Source organism: Mya arenaria, chromosome 6 (genome assembly GCF_026914265.1).
Source record: "Mya arenaria isolate MELC-2E11 chromosome 6, ASM2691426v1".
NCBI lineage: Eukaryota > Metazoa > Mollusca > Bivalvia > Myida > Myidae > Mya > Mya arenaria.
In genome coordinates, this window is record NC_069127.1 from 2,334,671 (window position 1) to 2,354,150 (window position 19,480).

Below are 19,480 nucleotides of genomic sequence, written 5' to 3' on the forward strand. Positions count from 1 at the left end.
TTCTATATTTAGTTTATGGTTAGAGCATCTAAATCGCGCTAGTGATCGCCTTATCTGAAATGGTATGTCAATGAATAAGTACTTTTCAGGATTCAATAGCGATTTAAAGCATTTATACGTATCGCAGCACGAAGAGCTATCGATATCGTTATGCCAACTTTGCGCCATACAGTCTGTAACGCGCTGTTTGAATGAATATAAATCCATGGTCATGTTCCCGACATCTTGTGCAACCCAAACATACCCAAACCCAAACCTAAACAGCAAATCTTTAATACAAGTTGCCCATGTTCGTCTTCCAATGTCGTCTAAGGATTTCAACATTAAATAACAGTTTACTGGAAATCTATGTTTTGGCATTTGCAGCAATGTACACCAATATTTGATACATTTATAATAATATATAGTGCAAAGTGGAAGACGTCCGCATTCACCCAATACCATGCTACTATTTATACTAGAATTAACACCCAAAAAGTATCTGCAAAACTCTACATGTGAGCGTTCAATTATTTCACTGTGTTAGCCCCATATTTCAGACCCGAAGGTCAGTATTGGGGTGACCATGCTATCAAACAATTAAAAAATATCGGAATGGGTAAAATATCCAAATGGTTTTTGGTATTGTCTGATAGAGAGGCTAGCCTTACTAGCCTGTGATGCCAATTTTGTTTTAGCTGCGGTCCATGATAATTTTGGTGTAAATAATAACCCATGTATTTATAAATTGACACAGTATTGATTTCTTCACCGTTTAAAAACCATTTCTCGTAATTGCGCAATGGCCCCCCATTCCTAAAGACAATAATTTCTGTCTTTTTTTAGGTTTACTTCCATGCCGGTATCATGGCAAAAACTTGAAATTGCATTGAGTTGTAATTGAAGGTTATTTGCTGTATCCGCACAGTTCGCTATATCGTCAGCACACATGAGACAGTAAATATCTGGAATATTATTTGTAATGAAAATGCCATTCCTGCATTTTTCTCTTATATATGCAACTAAATCATTAATATAAAGAAAAAATATTATCGGAGAACTCAAATCACCTTGTCTAGTGCCTATATTAAATAAAAATCCTTGAGTAATAGTATTTCTGTCAATTTTAACATGTGCACGTAGTTTCGAGTACATGGATGTCAGTACTACTAATAATTTCCCATTCATACCTTTCCCTGCCAAACTAGAGAACAACTTAAAGTGTACTAATGAATTAAACGCCTTTTTAAAATCGACGTAAAGAACATAGAAACGACCACGTGGCCTTGTATCAGTACATACTAACCATCTTCAAAAGATTTAGTGGTCTACATAATAATTTGTAAACTACTCACTAACTAGGCCAGCCACTGTTTATATCTACCAATTCACATGATAACAATCAATAATGGCTGACTACTGATTTACTGGAATAAATGTACTGAAAATGGTTTTGAAAACTAATAAGTAAATTGAAGAAATAATGCCTTCTCATTGGGCCAACGCGAGGGGTGAAATCTAAATGTTCTTCTTCTTTATTTAATGTCACTTATAACCTTTTCGCATTCACCCCTGGAACTATTATGTTGACCACTTAATATCATTACAAGACACCAATGCGGCCACGCCGCATTAAAGCCGATTTTTTATTTGACGATGCAATTTTGCAAACCGAGGATTTGAGGTTGTGACCTAGTATTTTTAACCAAAGACCCATATTTATACTGTGTATGTATGTAAAGTAACCAAATGTCATGAAAATTGGAAAAAAAAATCAATATCCTGCAGGAAAAAACTGTAATTTATGCTCAAATTATATTATACTTTAATGTGACTATGATATCCTGGAGAAAAAAATGTAAAAGTTTCTTGAAAATCTATTATACTTTAATGTGACTTAAAGATATCCTGGAGAAAAAAAGAAGGGAAAAGTTTCATGAAAAGTTTCATGATTTAAAAAAAAAAAATTATGACATCAGGAAAATATTTCCTAAGATTTGACATAGTGACCTAGTTTTTGATCTGAGGTGACCCATATTCACAAATGTTTAAGACAACAAGTAGACAAATATTCTGAGCAAGTTTCATAAAGATTTGACAAAAAAAATTATGGCCGTGGAATTCTTTCTCCTAAGATTTGACCTTGTGACCTAGATTTTGACCGTGGATGACCCATATTTAAAAAACTTTCAAGATATTATGCAGATAAATATTTTGACCAAGTTTCATCAAGATTTGACAAAAATTGTTGAATTTATGACGTGGAATGATTTTCCTAAGATGTGACCTAGTGACCTAGAATTTGACCCGGGATGACCCATATTCATATATATTCAAGATAACATGCCAACAAAAAGTCTGACCAAGTTTAATTACCATTGGATAAAAACTCTTGATTTTATTACATAAAATGAAAACTTTAACGCAGAATTGTTAACGCCCGCCTGCCTGGTTTTCGCCATTCTATAACCCGTAATTTTTCGATGAAAAATCTGGCTAAAAATCATTGCAAGTAATCAAGTTTAAACAAATAGTGAAATGAATTTACTAGTTTTTTGCCAGGAAGTAGGTCCCTAATGTCACCAACATGCACTAACGACAACACAAACGCTATGACAATACCTCAAAGCTTTTGGGGGCAGAACGAAATGATACATGCCGCTGAATGAATACATAATTATGCAGATATATGTAGATTTATACTGTCTGAATGAAATTCCTATTTTTTTCATCATCATGTTATATTAGTCTTAAACAAACCAACATTTTCTAAAAACATTATAAGTCATCCAGTTCAAACCGGACCCAAACAACACTGAGCTTTGGTTGCATTTTGTTTCTTGGAAAATCCCTTAGGCTAGACACACATCAAGCGAGAAAGGAAGTATTTGGTTTGCATAAATGGCAACTGTTATTGAGATGAATAGGCATTTTATGGTCATAAATAATGATGGAATATTTATATACTTTTATTCTTTACCTAATTTATACGTTCGATTGTAGACGCTCTTTTGAACCACGTCCCATATCTTTTCTGTATTGTACGATTCACAGGTCCAATGTATAACATATGATAAAGACAGAAACCCGTGAAAAGGTTCCGAATGAAAATCTGAATCAACAGGCGCTCTAGATAAAGCGTTGCGATAAAGCTTCTGTTATTATCGGATCAATATTGTCGCTTGTAACACGGAAATTATTACTATTATTATCATCAGTAGTAGTAGTGGTAGTGGTAGTGGTGGTGGTGGTGGTGTTGTTGTTTTTGTTGTTGTTGTTGTTGCTGTTGTTGTTGTTGTTATTATTAAGATTATTATTTTTATTTAACATTTTCTGTACAATACAGAATATATTTGGGATTATATTTAAAGGTATAGAATAAAAAGGTCATTTAACATTGTTCAGTACAATACGGAATATATTTTTGGACTCGAACACAAGCTGTGTACTCGTCCAAATATATATCCGTATTGTACAGAACAATGTTAAATAATCTATAAGTAATATTCAGGCTTAAGGTCTTGATAAAGTGAAATATTGTCTCTGGCAACAATTGTTAAGTTAACAAAAGAAAGGATGACTTGTATTGAGAATTGTTTATTGTGGATAATTTATAGTTTCCTGTGAAAATTATTAAAATGAGAAGACAATTCTGGCAAGAAATGTCGTAAAATAGAATAGCGATGGAAACATAGCTCTTGCCCCAATTTCTCGAAACTTCTTAAGCTTAATAGGCTTAAGTAGCTTTTTTCAATTAGACAAAAGACACTTAAATGTGATTTTGATAAATAAAATATGGTTTATTGTGGTAACCATAACAGTAATTCCTATTTAAAGTCTTATAACTCTTATTGAAGTTGATATTAAGCGAATTAAAGGCAAAGAAAAATAGTGAGATTACCTTAATCCTGTTATAAGGGATGTAAGAAGTGTGGAGAAACTGGGGCCTGTTCATTTCCATCCCAAAGTAAAATCATAACGCCCCTGACAAGGTGCTGACTATTCAGCCATTATAATACATTTTTAATCGCAATGATCAGACATAGAAATCAAGAGCACTTCGTTTTTATGTGAGGAACTGGTATATTTTGCAACAGAGAACATAAAACAAAACAATATTCATAGACCAAGAACACCTGCACCAAACAGACAACAACAATTATATATGAACACTTGTAACCAAAAAGAGAAGGAATAGTAAAACTTTCTTACAGCACAGCGTTCGTTATCTGTCTCCTCAGGCTTGTTGTCATGGTAGCCCGACAGGTTCCGCCATGGGCCTCGTAAAAGCGCACTATTACACCGCGGTCAGCCTGGCTCTGACCAAAATACAAGAAATAATATGCTACATGTGGTCTTTTAGATATACACTGCATATGAATACTAAACTCGCCACTGGTCAATATACAAACTTCAGTGACGTTTAATTTTTACAATATCAGTTGAAACCATAAATATAAAACACAGTGACCTGAGGTGCATTGTTGACTGCTGAGCAATGAATGTGCCCCGTCAACAAATATGTGCCTGTTGAATGACCCACATATTATGTTGGAATCATTTGAAATAGTTTTGTGTGCAGAAAAAGTGAATGTAAAAAATACCCAAAATAGTAGAACAAATAAGCTTTTTCTCATTCAAAGATTGCAAAACACGTCATTTACGTTTGAATTCTGGTAAAATAAAAATCAAATATTCAAACTGTAAAAACCTTATGTTATAAGGTTATAATCTTGTTATGAGTAATTAATATTTTTAAAGTAGTTAAAGGTTTATCAGTCAAAATTGATGTTTGTTATACATGTGTATGTTTTGATTTTGAATAAGAGTGTCACTTTAAGGAAAAACCTTTCAAATGCTACCAACATCGTATGGGTTCAACAGGCATCAAAATGTAACACTATGATGAATGCAGCTATCAATGAACTTATTTGTTGGTCAGATTCCTTAAAGGACTGTCTGATGCATGACATTTAACCTTAAAGGAAACACCATATATGCCAAGTTATTACAAATTTCTCTAACCAGGATAGAGAAATTACCAAAGCATGTGAATTTGACATTTAAGCTACCGACGAGAACTTTGCAAGCAAACTTTGCAAACAAGGGGTGATGCCAAGTTATTTCAAAAGCCCTGTCTGACCCATTGAATATTAAGTCAACCAATCTAACCCAAAAGCACACTCAGAGTTTACCATCAGTCTGTCCCTATCATAAGGTATTATTGAGAATTATCCTCTCCTTTTTCAAGATTGAACAAACTGCAAAATTTGTTTCAATATTCAAATTTAAATTAGTTACAAGTAAATTGATGCCTTATCAAAAAGAAAACAAAAAACAACCTGGCTTTATGTCTTAAGAAGTAATTCTCATCCCACAGTATTGCTGTGTGTATAATTCTAAACCTATATGACTTATCAAATCACTTCATACCAATGAATCTCTCGACTTCAAAACAAAACTTAAAATTTGACAAAGAAATTGATGACAAAGGAAACCATGCACCAAACAGTTTAACATAATTGATTAATATGCATAGGGGTTCCTTCATTATTTATTAAACAGACGTACGTAGTGACATTGATGCCATGCATGAAAATTTGTGATTCAAAATCCATCACTAGCTCATAAAGAAACGTGCCACTGATATCACAACCATTACACTTTTCTTAAAGTGTAAAAAGTAACAAACACAGATATTTGTAAACGAAACGTATTGCAATTTAAAAAATATTAAACCATCATGGGATTTTAAAGCTATTTCCAGGTTATTTAAAGTGTAATCAAAATGCAGAACAAAATGATATGCAGCTTGACACTATATTTAATGTTTGTCCATTTAATAGAAGTCAGTTTAATGTCAACGGTTACCAATTTAATAGTCTCCAGGACAACTTGGGTGGTTGACATGCTGAAGAATGAGGTGGAAGGTGGAAGGTCAAGGTCACACTCAATTTTAACCGTATACAGCGGGCTGTTGAGACAGTACGCATGTTTGTTCACATCGGCCTCCTGAAGAGTACCTGAAATGGTAACATAAATGCATCAATAAGGGTCATGTCAAAGTCACACTCTAGTATCAGGGCACACAAATGAGACACCTAAGGAATGCTTGTTCACATCAGCCTACTAGAGAGAACATTAAACAGTTACCCACAGTGTGTTGCTTATTTTTCACTTACAGTGCCAAGGATAAACAAATGTTGATCTTATATTTTTTTTATGTTTATTGTCTAGTAGCATTGTGTCTTTGGCGTATGTGAAGGCGTGTGATCCCATCCTTACCAGCATGAAAGCGTGTGTAAAGGTGTGCGACTCCATCCTTACCAGCATGAAAGCGTGTGTAAAGGTGTGCGACTCCATCCTTACCAGCATGAAAGCGTGTGTAAAGGTGTGCGACTCCATCCTTACCAGCATGAAAGCGTGTGTAAAGGTGTGCGACTCCATCTTTACCAGCATGAAAGCGTGTGTAAAGGTGTGCGACTCCATCTTTACCAGCATGAAAGCGTGTGTAAAGGAGTGCGACTCCATCATTACCAGCATGAAAGCGTGTGTAAAGGTGTGCGACTCCATCCTTACCAGCATGAAAGCGTGTGTAAAGGTGTGCGACTCCATCCTTACCAGCATGAAAGCGTGTGTAAAGGTGTGCGACTCCATCCTTACCAGCATGAAAGCGTGTGTAAAGGTGTGCGACTCCATCCTTACCAGCATGAAAGCGTGTGTAAAGGTGTGCGACTCCATCTTTACCAGCATGAAAGCGTGTGTAAAGGTGTGCGACTCCATCCTTACCAGCATGAAAGCGTGTGTAAAGGTGCGCGACTCCATCCTTACTAGCATGAAAGCGTGTGTAAAGGTGTGTAACTCCATCCATACCAGCATAAGAGGTATGTGAAGGTGTGTGTCTCCATCCTTACATGCATGAGGAATGAGAGTGTATGTGTAATTTTGTGTGTCCATCCATACCTGCATAAGGCATGAGAGCGTATGTGAAGGTGTGTGTCTCCATCCATACCGGAATGAGGCATGAGAGCGTATGTGAAGGTGTGCATCTCCATCCTTACCAAAATGATGCATGAGAGCGTATGTTAAGGTGTGTGGGTCCATCCTAATACCTGCATAAGACATGAGAGCTTATGTAAAGGTGTGTGTCTCCATCCTTACCTGCATGATGCATGAGAGCATATGTAAAAGTCAGGGTCTCCATCCTTACCGGAATGAGGCATGAGAGGGTATGTGGAGGTGTGTGGGTCCATCCTTACCAGAATGAGGCATGAGAGCATACGTGAAGGTGTGTGTCTCCATCCTTAGCGGAATGAGGCATGAGAGCGTATGTGAAGGGTGTGTCTCCATCCTTACCGGAATGAGGCATGAGAGCGCATGTGGAGTTGTGTGGGTCCATCCTTACCTGCATGAGGTATGAGAGAGTATGTGGGGTTGTGTGGGTCCATCCTTACCTGCATGAGGTATGAGAGAGTATGTGGAGTTGTGTGGGTCCATTCTTACCAGAATGAGGCATGAGAGCGTATGTGAAGGTGTGCGTCTCCATCCTTACCTGCATGAGGCATGAGAGCGTATGTGAAAGTGTGCATCTCATGCCTGACCTGCATAAGACATGAGAGCATATGTGGAGTTGTGTGGGTCCATCCTTACCTGCATAAGGCATGAGAGCGTATGTGAAGGTGTGTGTCTCCATCCTTACCGGAATGAGGCATGAGAGCGTATGTGAAGGTGTGTGTCTCCATCCTTACTGGAATGAGGAATAAGAGTGTATGTAAAAGGTGTATGTGTCCATCCTTACCTGCATAAGGCATGAGGGCCTATGTGAAGGTGTGTGTCTCCATCCTTACCGGAATGAGGCATGAGGGCGTATGTGAAGGTGTGTGTCTCCATCCTTACTGGAATGAGGCATGAGAGCGTATGTGAAGGTGTGTGTCTCCATCATTACTGGAATAAGGCATGAGAGCGTATGTGGAGTTGTGTGGGTCCATCCTTACCGAAATGAGGCATGAGGGCGTATGTGAAGGTGTGTGTCTCTACCCTTACCTGCATGAGGCATGAGAGCGTATGTGGAGTTGTGTGGGTCCATCCTTACCTGCATGAGGCATGAAAGCGTATGTGGAGTTGTGTGGGTCCATCCTTACCTGCATGAGGCATGAGAGCGTATGTGGAGTTGTGTGGGTTCATCCTTACCTGCATGAGGCATGAGAGCGTATGTGGAGTTGTGTGGGTCCATCCTTACCTGCATGTGGCATGAGAGAGTATGTGGAGTTGTGTGGGTCCATCCTTACCTGCATAAGGTATGAGAGCGTAGGTGGAGTTGTGTGGGTTCATCCTTACCTGCATGAGGCATGAGAGCGTACGTGGAGTTGTGTGGTTCCATCCTTACCTGCATAAGGCATGAGAGCGTATGTGGAGTTGTGTGGGTCCATCCTTACCTGCATAAGGCATGAGAGCGTATGTGAAGGTGTGTGTCTCCATACTTCCCTGCATGAGGCATGAGAGCATATGTGAAGGTGTGTGTGTCGATTCTTACCTGCATGAGGTATGAGAGCGTAGGTGGAGTTGTGTGGGTCCATCCTTACCGGAATGAGGCATGAGAGCATATGTGAAGGTGTGTGTGTCTCCATCCTTACCTGTATGAGGCATGAGAGCGTATGTGAAGGTGTGTGTATCCATCCTTACCGGAATGAGGCATGAGAGTGTATGTGAAGGTGTTTGTCTCCATCCTTACCTGCATCAGGCATGAGAGCATATGTGGAGTTGTGTGGGTCCATCCCTAACTACATGAGGCATGAGAACGTATGTGGAGTTGTGTGTGTCCATCCTTACCTGCATTAGGCAGGAGAGCGTATGTGGAGTTGTGTGTGTCTCCATCCTTACCTGCATGAGGCATGAGAGCGTATGTGAAGGTGTGTGGGTCCATCCTTACCTACATGAGGCATGAGAGCGTATGTGAAGGTATGTGTCTCCATCCTTACCTGCATGAGGCATGAGAGCGTATGTGAAGGTGTGTGTCTCTACCCTTACCTGTATGAGGCATGAGAGTGTATGTGAAGGTGTGTGTCTCTACCCTTACCTGCATAAGGCATGAGAGCGTATGTGGAGGTGTGCGTCTCCATCCTGACCGGAATGAGGCATGAGAGCGTATGTGAAGGTGTGTGTCTCCATCCTTACCTGCATAAGGCATGAGAGCGTATGTGAAGGTGTGTGTCTCCATCCTTACCTGCATAAGGCATGAGAGCGTATGTGGAGGTGTGCGTCTCCATCCTGACCGGAATGAGGCATGAGAGCGTATGTTAAGGTGTGCATCTCCATCCTTACCTGCATAAGGCATGAGAGCGTATATGAAGGTGTGTGTCTCCATCCTTACTTACATGAGGCATGAGGGCGTATGTGAAGGTTTGCGTCTCCATCCTTACCTGCATGAGGCATGAGAGCATATCTGAATGTGTGCGTCTCCATCCTGACCGAAATGAGGCATGAGAGTGTATGTGAAGGTGTGTGTCTCTACCCTTACCGGAATGAGGCATGAGAGCGTATGTGAAGGTGTGTGTCTCTACCCTTACCGGAATGAGGCATGAGAGCGTAGGTGAAGGTGTGTGTCTCCATCCTTACCGGAATGAGGCATGAGAGCGTATGTGAAGGTGTGCGTCTCCATCCTTACCGGAATGTGGCATGAGAGCGTATGTGAAGGTGTGCGTCTCCATCCTTACCTGCATGAGGCATGAGAGCGTATGTGGTGTTGTATGGGTCCATTCTTACCTGCATAAGGTATGGGAGCGTATGTGAAGGTGTGCGTCTCCATCCTTACCTGCATGAAGCATGATGGCGTATGTGAAGGTGTGTGTCTCCATCCTTACTTACATGAGGCATGAGAGCATATGTGAAGGTGTGCGTCTCCATCCTGACCGAAATGAGGCATGAGAGTGTATGTGAAGGTGTGTGTCTCTACCCTTACCGGAATGAGGCATGAGAGCGTATGTGGAGTTGTGTGGGTCCATTCTTACCTGCATAAGGCATGAGAGCGTATGTGAATGTTTGTGTCTCCACCTTTACCTACATGAGGCATGAGGGCGTATGTGAAGGTGTGTGTCTCCATCCTTACTTACATGAGGCATGAGAGCATATGTGAAGGTGTGCGTCTCCATCCTGACCGGAATGAGGCATGAGAGTGTATGTGAAGGTGTGTGTCTCTACCCTTACCGGAATGAGGCATGAGAGCGTATGTGGAGTTGTGTGGGTCCATCCTTACCTGCATGAGGTATGAGAGAGTATGTGGGGTTGTGTGGGTCCATACTTACCTGCATGAGGTATGAGAGAGTATGTGGAGTTGTGTGGGTCCATTCTTACCAGAATGAGGCATGAGAGCGTATGTGAAGGTGTGCGTCTCCATCCTTACCTGCATGAGGCATGAGAGCGTATGTGAAAGTGTGCATCTCATGCCTGACCTGCATAAGACATGAGAGCATATGTGGAGTTGTGTGGGTCCATCCTTACCTGCATAAGGCATGAGAGCGTATGTAAAGGTGTGTGTCTCCATCCGGAATGAGGCATGAGAGCGTATGTGAAGGTGTGTGTCTCCATCCTTACTGGAATGAGGAATAAGAGTTTATGTAAAAGGTGTATGTGTCCATCCTTACCTGCATAAGGCATGAGGGCCTATGTGAAGGTGTGTGTCTCCATCCTTACCGGAATGAGGCATGAGGGCGTATGTGAAGGTGTGTGTCTCCATCCTTACTGGAATGAGGCATGAGAGCGTATGTGAAGGTGTGTGTCTCCATCATTACTGGAATAAGGCATGAGAGCGTATGTGGAGTTGTGTGGGTCCATCCTTACCGGAATGAGGCATGAGGGCGTATGTGAAGGTGTGTGTCTCCATCCTTACTGGAATGAGGCATGAGAGCGTATGTGAAGGTGTGTGTCTCCATCATTACTGGAATAAGGCATGAGAGCGTATGTGGAGTTGTGTGGGTCCATCCTTACCGGAATGAGGCATGAGGGCGTATGTGAAGGTGTGTGTCTCTACCCTTACCTGCATGAGGCATGAGAGCGTATGTGGAGTTGTGTGGGTCCATCCTTACCTGCATGAGGCATGAAAGCGTATGTGGAGTTGTGTGGGTTCATCCTTACCTGCATGAGGCATGAGAGCGTATGTGGAGTTGTGTGGGTTCATCCTTACCTGCATGAGGCATGAGAGCGTATGTGGAGTTGTGTGGGTCCATCCTTACCTGCATGAGGCATGAGCGAGTATGTGGAGTTGTGTGGGTTCATCCTTACCTGCATGAGGCATGAGAGCGTACATGGAGTTGTGTGGTTCCATCCTTACCTGCATAAGGCATGAGAGCGTATGTGGAGTTGTGTGGGTCCATCCTTACCTGCATAAGGCATGAGAGCGTATGTGAAGGTGTGTGTCTCCATCCTTCCCTGCATGAGGCATGAGAGCATATGTGAAGGTGTGTGTGTCGATTCTTATCTGCATGAGGTATGAGAGCGTAGGTGGAGTTGTGTGGGTCCATCCTTACCTGCATGAGGCATGAGAGCATATGTGAAGGTGTGTGTGTCTCCATCCTTACCTGTATGAGGCATGAGAGCGTATGTGAAGGTGTGTGTCTCCATCCTTACCGGAATGAGGCATGAGAGTGTATGTGAAGGTGTTTGTCTCCATCCTCACCTGCATGAGGCATGAGAGCATATGTGGAGTTGTGTGGGTCCATCCCTAACTACATGAGGCATGAGAACGTATGTGGAGTTGTGTGTGTCCATCCTTACCTGCATTAGGCAGGAGAGCGTATGTGGAGTTGTGTGTGTCTCCATCCTTACCTGCATGAGGCATGAGAGCGTATGTGAAGGTGTGTGGGTCCATCCTTACCTACATGAGGCATGAGAGCGTATGTGAAGGTATGTGTCTCCATCCTTACCTGCATAAGGCATGAGAGCGTATGTGAAGGTGTGTGTCTCTACCCTTACCTGTATGAGGCATAAGAGTGTATGTGAAGGTGTGTGTCTCTACCCTTACCTGCATAAGGCATGAGAGCGTATGTGGAGGTGTGCGTCTCCATCCTGACCGGAATGAGGCATGAGAGCGTATGTGAAGGTGTGTGTCTCCATCCTTACCTGCATAAGGCATGAGAGCGTATGTGAAGGTGTGTGTCTCCATCCTTACCTGCATAAGGCATGAGAGCGTATGTGGAGGTGTGCGTCTCCATCCTGACCGGAATGAGGCATGAGAGCGTATGTTAAGGTGTGCATCTCCATCCTTACCTGCATAAGGCATGAGAGCGTATGTGAAGGTGTGTGTCTCCATCCTTACTTACATGAGGCATGAGGGCGTATGTGAAGGTGTGCGTCTCCATCCTGACCGGAATGAGGCATGAGAGCGTATGTGAAGGTGTGTGTCTCCATCCTTACCTGCATAAGGCATGAGAGCGTATGTTAAGGTGTGCATCTCCATCCTTACCTGCATAAGGCATGAGAGCGTATGTGAAGGTGTGTGTCTCCATCCTTACTTACATGAGGCATGAGGGCGTATGTGAAGGTTTGTGTCTCCATCCTTACCTGCATGAGGCATGAGAGCATATGTGAATGTGTGCGTCTCCATCCTGACCGGAATGAGGCATGAGAGTGTATGTGAAGGTGTGTGTCTCTACCCTTACCGGAATGAGGCATGAGAGCGTATGTGAAGGTGTGTGTCTCCATCCTTACCGGAATGAGGCATGAGAGCGTATGTGAAGGTGTGCGTCTCCATCCTTACCGAAATGTGGCATGAGAGCGTATGTGAAGGTGTGCGTCTCCATCCTTAACTGCATGAGGCATGAGAGCGTATGTGGTGTTGTGTGGGTCCATTCTTACCTGCATAAGGTATGAGAGCGTATGTGAAGGTGTGCGTCTCCATCCTTACCTGCATGAGGCATGAGAGCGTATGTGGAGTTGTGTGGGTCCATTCTTACCTGCATAAGGCATGAGAGCGTATGTGAATGTTTGTGTCTCCATCCTGACCTACATGAGGCATGAGGGCGTATGTGAAGGTGTGTGTCTCCATCCTTACTTACATGAGGCATGAGAGCATATGTGAAGGTGTGCGTCTCCATCCTGACCGGAATGAGACATGAGAGTGTATGTGAAGGTGTGTGTCTCTACCCTTACCGGAATGAGGCATGAGAGCGTATGTGAAGGTGTGTGTCTCCATCCTTACCGGAATGAGGCATGAGAGCGTATGTGAAGGTGTGCGTCTCCATCCTTACGGGAATGTGGCATGAGAGCGTATGTGAAGGTGTGCGTCTCCATCCTTACCGGAATGTGGCATGAGAGCGTATGTGAAGGTGTGCGTCTCCATCCTTACCGGAATGTGGCATGAGAGCGTATGTGAAGGTGTGCGTCTCCATCCTTACCTGCATGAGGCATGAGAGCGTATGTGGAGTTGTGTGGGTCCATTCTTACCTGTATAAGGTATGAGAGCGTATGTGAAGGTGTGCGTCTCCATCCTTACCAGAATGAGGCATGAGAGTGTATGTGAAGATGTACGTCTCCATCCTTACAGGAATGAGGCATGAGAGCATATGTGAAGGTGTGTGTCTCTACCCTTACCTGCATGAGGCATGAGAGCGTATGTGAAGGTGTGTGTCTCCATCCTTACCGGAATGAGGCATAAGAGCATATGTGAAGGTGTGTGTCTCCATCCTTACCGGAATGAGGCATGAGAGCGTATGTGGAGTTGTGTGGGTCCATTCTTACCTGCATGAGGTATGAGAGAGTATGTGGAGTTGTGTGGGTCCATCCTTACCTGCATGAGGCATGAGGGCGTATGTGAAGGTGTGTGTCTCCATCCTTACCTGCATGAGGCATGAGAGCGAAAGTGAAGATGTGTGGGTCCATTCTTACCTGCATGAGGTATGAGAGAGTATGTGAAAGTCAGGATCTCCATCCTTACCTGTATTAGGCATGAGAGGATATATGTTAAAGTCATGGTCTCCATCCTTACCTACATAAGGCATGAAGGTGTATGTGAAGGTTTGCATCTACATCCTTACCTGCATGAGGCATGAGAGCGTATGAAAAGGTGTGCGTCTCCATATCCGCCATACGATCAGGGGCCTTCGGGGAGCGCAGTCTGAACAAGGATACAATTGTAAATTAAAACATGTATCCAATGGAGTTTCTAGTAATGTCATATGTTGAATTATTACAATATCTGTATGCTTTTTAAAAAAGTATTTTTGAAGATTTTTAAACATGTAATTTAAATGTACATTTATCCAAATATCACTGTATCAACCTTCCATTGTAAAGGATTTTAATGCTTCCTTCAATTCGCTTAACATATTGTAACAATAAAAAATATATATTTTTATAAAAAAATGTTTATACAGTATATTCCCAGAGACCTTTCTGAAGCTTTTACAAGAACTTAATAATCTTCGAATTGTACGTACAGGGACATACGAAGGACGTTGTCGAGTGCAGAGTGCCCGTACTTGCAGTCATTGAGAACCGCTACACCAAATCCATGCTCCGAGAGGTCCGACCACTTGTGGCCACACACCTGAGATCATAAGGCAACAAGTGGTGACACCTTTTTTTGTATAATTGACTGAAACTAGAGGCAATATTTAACAATTTAGATTGATCTTAACATAAGAAGTGAAGTTTGGATATTTTGACAGGACTAGGATATCAATTGACCAAATATGAATCACACAGGATAAGTTTTATATTGAATACAGCCCCGTACTAGTATTCAAATGGAAGGCCTATTGGGTTTGAGCCCCTCGACTGTTGTTTCAGAGGCGGACAAATACACCTCAAATACTTGACAAAACAACACTCCATAATATATCAAACTGTGACATTTTGGTACTCTATGGGTATCAAATTAATAAACCTCAATGCAAATCAGAAACAATACATTATAGACAATCCAGACTGTGAGAATGTTTAGGTGCAACTGAACATTATAAGGTTGATTGGTATCTTAAATTGTGTATGTAATTTAGTTAGATAGCATGCAACTGAGTGATATAAAGTTATCTCAACAACATTCTGTCTATAAGAATGTAAAAATAGTCCATTCCTCCTGACATTGCAAAGCAACTTAGAATAAATCAGTGCTACTATATCCGCAACACCCAAAAATGGGTCTAATAATCAGCTTAAGGCATCATATAAATGTTTTAAACAAAAAGAAATGTAAATAACCATGAAAGTACCCCTGATGGTGATGATCTTAAATACAGGTCACACAATATGAATGGCCTACCAGAAACCATTAGGTCATATTGATTGCATATATTTACTGTATAATCCATATTGCTGCATGTCACGATTTATATGATTGTAATAACTATATGAAATGAGTGCACGAATAAAATGCTAAGTATTTAATTAGATTTTTGGGAAAAAGTAAGCACAACAGAAAGGCATAGTTCCCTCATCAGTAACATACTAAACATGCTGATGGACAAATTCAAGATTAAAGGGTAACAACTACTCCAGTGTTACACAATATGGATGTGCTTCACGCACCTACAGCCATTCTCAATAACTTATAACACATTTGAATGAGTTCCGAAATGGACAGTTCCTATGTTAAAAATAATTTCATGATAACAAGGGCGGTTTAACATATCACCATACATGGACCTTGTTTAAATGAAGGTCTGAAAAAACAAAATAAGAAAATTGGTTTGAGAATTTGCTTCGGCAATGAGAATAAAGTGTGGGTTCTTAGATATGAAAAAAACAATGGGAACAGTCTAAAAGCAAGTGCATAAGAGAACACTGCTACAATTCTCTGGCTTACTATACAGAAGATAATTGTCCTTGCTGAGAGATAGTGTTCTACTTTGTCTGTAAGCCTGGTAATGGTGTGGAAGGGAAGATGGAAATTGATCACAGAATGATAGCTGTAAGTAGACCTAACAGGAAACATTACTACATGATCGCCTTATAACTTGCATCTCGTGCTGATTATGTGGTATATCATACCAGCTTTACTTCCTTTCTATGTGTTATTACCAGCATTTCAGCACAGAAAACTGACAAGACACTGTAGGCTTGTGATCCTGATTTGAGAAACATTTACCCAACATTTAATGAGGAATAAATACATGGGTATGAGACTGTGGAAATATCAGTGTATCTTTTCAAACTGTTAATGTTCAATAAACCAAGATCCTGCAAATGAAACTTTTAAGTTTTAACAGTTATAAAATGTCAACAGATTAACATTCCAATGCTTTAGCAATTGGTAAGTGTTGTAAAATTAGCAAAAAACATTCTTGCTAATACTTGCCAATACACATACTTTCAATACAAAATAATTAAAGAATTATGAAACTTTGAAATGTCTTCAAGAGTTTAAAGCAAACAATTTGGAGTTGAAAATTGATAACAGATACATGTAGCTCACATACAAACATAATAATCTTGTATGTTTGTCAAGCACCTAGAATCATGTTCAATTATTTCTTGTTCTTTGTAATTAAAATCAATCAAATACAGGGAAGGGCAATGCTACACACAGAAGTTGCAGATATTAATTTGTATTTCATTATTATGATCATCTTTAAATATGCAACTGCTGTGACCTTTATCTTTGACCTTACGTTCTTTAAAAGAAGGTCATATACATGGCAACCATTCTTCAGCATCCACATCATTGCGAGAGACTAGAAACATGCAATGACCATGGTCAACAATGAACATGAGCCACATTTAAGGGTGGCACAATCATGGGTAAACACAATTAAGAGTGGCAACAATGAACATGAGCCACATTCAAGGGTGGCACAATCATGGGTAAACACAATGAAGAGTGGCAACATTCATGGGTTGCCACAATGAAGAGTGGCAACAATCATGGGTAGCCATAATGAAGAGTAGCAACAATCATGGGTAGCCACAATGAAGAGTGGCAACATTCATGGGTAGCCACAATGAAGAATGGCAACAATCATGGGTACCCATAATGAAGTGTGGCAACAATCATGGATAGCCACCATGAAGAGTGACAATAATGAAGGGAAACCACAATGAAGGTTGGCAACAATGAAGAGGAGCCACAATGAAGGGTGGCAACAATGAAGGGTATCCACAATAAAGGGTGGCCACAATGAAGAGGAGCCACAAAGAAGGGTGGCCACAATGAAGAGGAGCCACAATGAAGGGTGGCAACAATGAAGGGTGGCAACAATGAAAAGTAGCCATAATGAAGGGCAGCCACAATGAAGAGTGGCAACAATGAAGGGAAATCACAATGAAGGGTGGCAACAATGAAAAGTAGCCACAATGAAGGGTGGCAACAATGAAGGGTAACCACAATGAAAAGTAGCCACAATGAAGGGTGGCAACAATGAAGGGTATCCACAATGAAGGGTAGCCACAATGAAGAGGAGCCACAATGAAGGGTGGCAACAATGAAGGGTATCCACAATGAAGGGTGGCAACAATGAAAAGTAGCCACAATGAAGGGTAGCCACAATGAAGAGTGGCAACAATGAAGAGAAATCACAATGAAGGGTGGCAACAATGAAAAGTAGCCACAATGAAGGGTGGCAACAATGAAGGGTAACCACAATGAAAAGTAGCCACAATGAAGGGTGGCAACAATGAAGGAAAACCACAATGAAGGGTGGCAACAATCATAGGTAGCCACAATGAAGAGTGACAACCATCATGGGTAGCCACAATGAAGGGTGGTAACAATGATGAGTGGCAAAAATGAAAAGTAGCCAGAAGGAAAAGTAGCCATAATGAAGGGAAGCCATAAGACTTTAAAATCTATTTGAATTTGTAGCTTTGCTGCCATTGTTTCGCAGTGTACTTCACTGTTTACTAACCTCAAATCTTGCAGTATCCCAGGAAGTGTTGCGGTGGTTGGGTCGCCGGATGTGGCCAAATTGGATGTCATATGTGGCCTCACGGGCGTGAACACTGGTTGGAAACTCTACTTTCAACATCCGCCTGTTCTCATACCATTCCACCTACAGGTCAACACAACTATTTCAGTCTGCAAAGTATTCTTATATAAATTTATTCTATAATTCTTATACTAGTTTGTAAACTAGAACTAACAAGAACACCATAACCTGTGGAAATGGTCATCTCTTATTTTCAGTTTATTAATTTGAATTGTGATTGTGAACATGTGTACCAAATTTCATACACATAATTTGAATGATTGCAAGTTATGACCAACATTACTGTCATTTAACTAGACTTAACCAATTACAGCAGAATTTGAATTGAGTTTTTTATCCTTGTTGCTTCATTTATTTTATACTGCTCTAAGTGTACATACCTCAGTGTTGAACCTGAGAAATGGTGAGCCAGCATCCAGGATTATCTGCTGATTAATCCGACTCTTATCACTGATCCTCAGGCTAAACTGTAAACATTTTGTAACAAAAGTAGCTAATAGTTGACATCGATAGTAGCTTATAATCACCACGATAGTAGTTAATAGTCGTGACGATAATAGCTTATAGAAGCTAAAAGTCATATCAATAGTAGGTTATGGTCCAAACAGTAGTAGGTAACAGTTCTAAGGCATATAGTTCTATTAACTAAAATGCTTAATCTTAAATTCCAACAATGCCTTCCTTTCCCTGCTCAATCACATTGCTTAGACATTTGATAAGGCCTTCCATCCTCCTGCCAAATCACATTGCTTTAAAGTCTGACAATGCCTTCCACTCCCTAGCTACATCACATTGCTTGAAAGCCTAAAAAGTCTACTCCCTTCCTGCAACATAATGCTTAAAAATCTGACAATGCCTTCCACTTCCCTGCTTAATCACATTGCTAAAATGTCTGACAATACCTTCAACTCCCCTGCTTAATCACATTGCTAAAAAGTCTGACAATGCCTTCCACTTCCCTGCTTAATCACATTGATGAAAAGTCTGAAAATGCCTTCCACCTCCCTGCTTAATCACATTGCTTAAAAGTCTGAAAATGCCTTCCACTTCCCTGCTTAATCAAATTGATGAAAAGGCTGACAATGCCTTCCACTCCCCTGCTTAATCACATTGCTTAAAAGTCTGACAATGCCTTCCACTTCCCTGCTTAATCACATTGCTTAAAAGTCTGAAAATGCCTTCCACTTCCCTGCTTAATCACATTGCTTAAAAGTCTGACAATGCCTTCCACTTCCCTGCTTAATCACATTGCTTAAAAGTCTGACATTGCCTTCCACTTCCCTGCTTAATCACATTGCTATAAAGTCGGACATTGCCTTCCACTTTCCTGCTTAATCACATTGCTATAAAGTCTGACAATGCCTTCCACTTCCCTGCTTAATCACATTGCTATAAAGTCTGACAATGCCTTCCACTTCCCTGCTTAATCACATTGCTATAAAGTCTGACATTGCCTTCCACTTTCCTGCTTAATCACATTGTTATTAAGTCGGACATTGCCTTCCACTTTCCTGCTTAATCACATTGCTATAAAGTCGGACATTGCCTTCCACTTCCCTGCTTAATCACATTGCTATAAAGCCTGA

General features: G+C 41.0%; 1 protein-coding gene across 5 annotated transcripts in view; it reads right to left on the reverse strand.

The window, feature by feature from the left end:
- The window catches only part of LOC128238726 (alpha-mannosidase 2C1-like), a 70,615-nt gene that overhangs the window by 3,518 nt on the left and 47,617 nt on the right, over window positions 1-19,480 (reverse strand). For 2 of the 5 annotated variants that reach the window (XM_052954911.1, XM_052954910.1), the window contains exons 24-30: window positions 18,275-18,361; window positions 17,814-17,957; window positions 14,409-14,518; window positions 14,007-14,086; window positions 7,041-7,091; window positions 5,851-6,002; window positions 4,192-4,298 (exon numbers count right to left, since the gene is read on the reverse strand). In XM_052954911.1, coding sequence (XP_052810871.1) covers window positions 4,192-4,298; window positions 5,851-6,002; window positions 7,041-7,091; window positions 14,007-14,086; window positions 14,409-14,518; window positions 17,814-17,957; window positions 18,275-18,361 — 731 coding nt within the window. Of the gene's footprint in view, window positions 1-4,191; window positions 4,299-5,850; window positions 6,003-6,942; window positions 7,092-14,006; window positions 14,087-14,408; window positions 14,519-17,813; window positions 17,958-18,274; window positions 18,362-19,480 lie in introns of those variants that run through there. The other 3 variants (XM_052954914.1, XM_052954912.1, XM_052954913.1) reach the window with 2 other exon arrangements.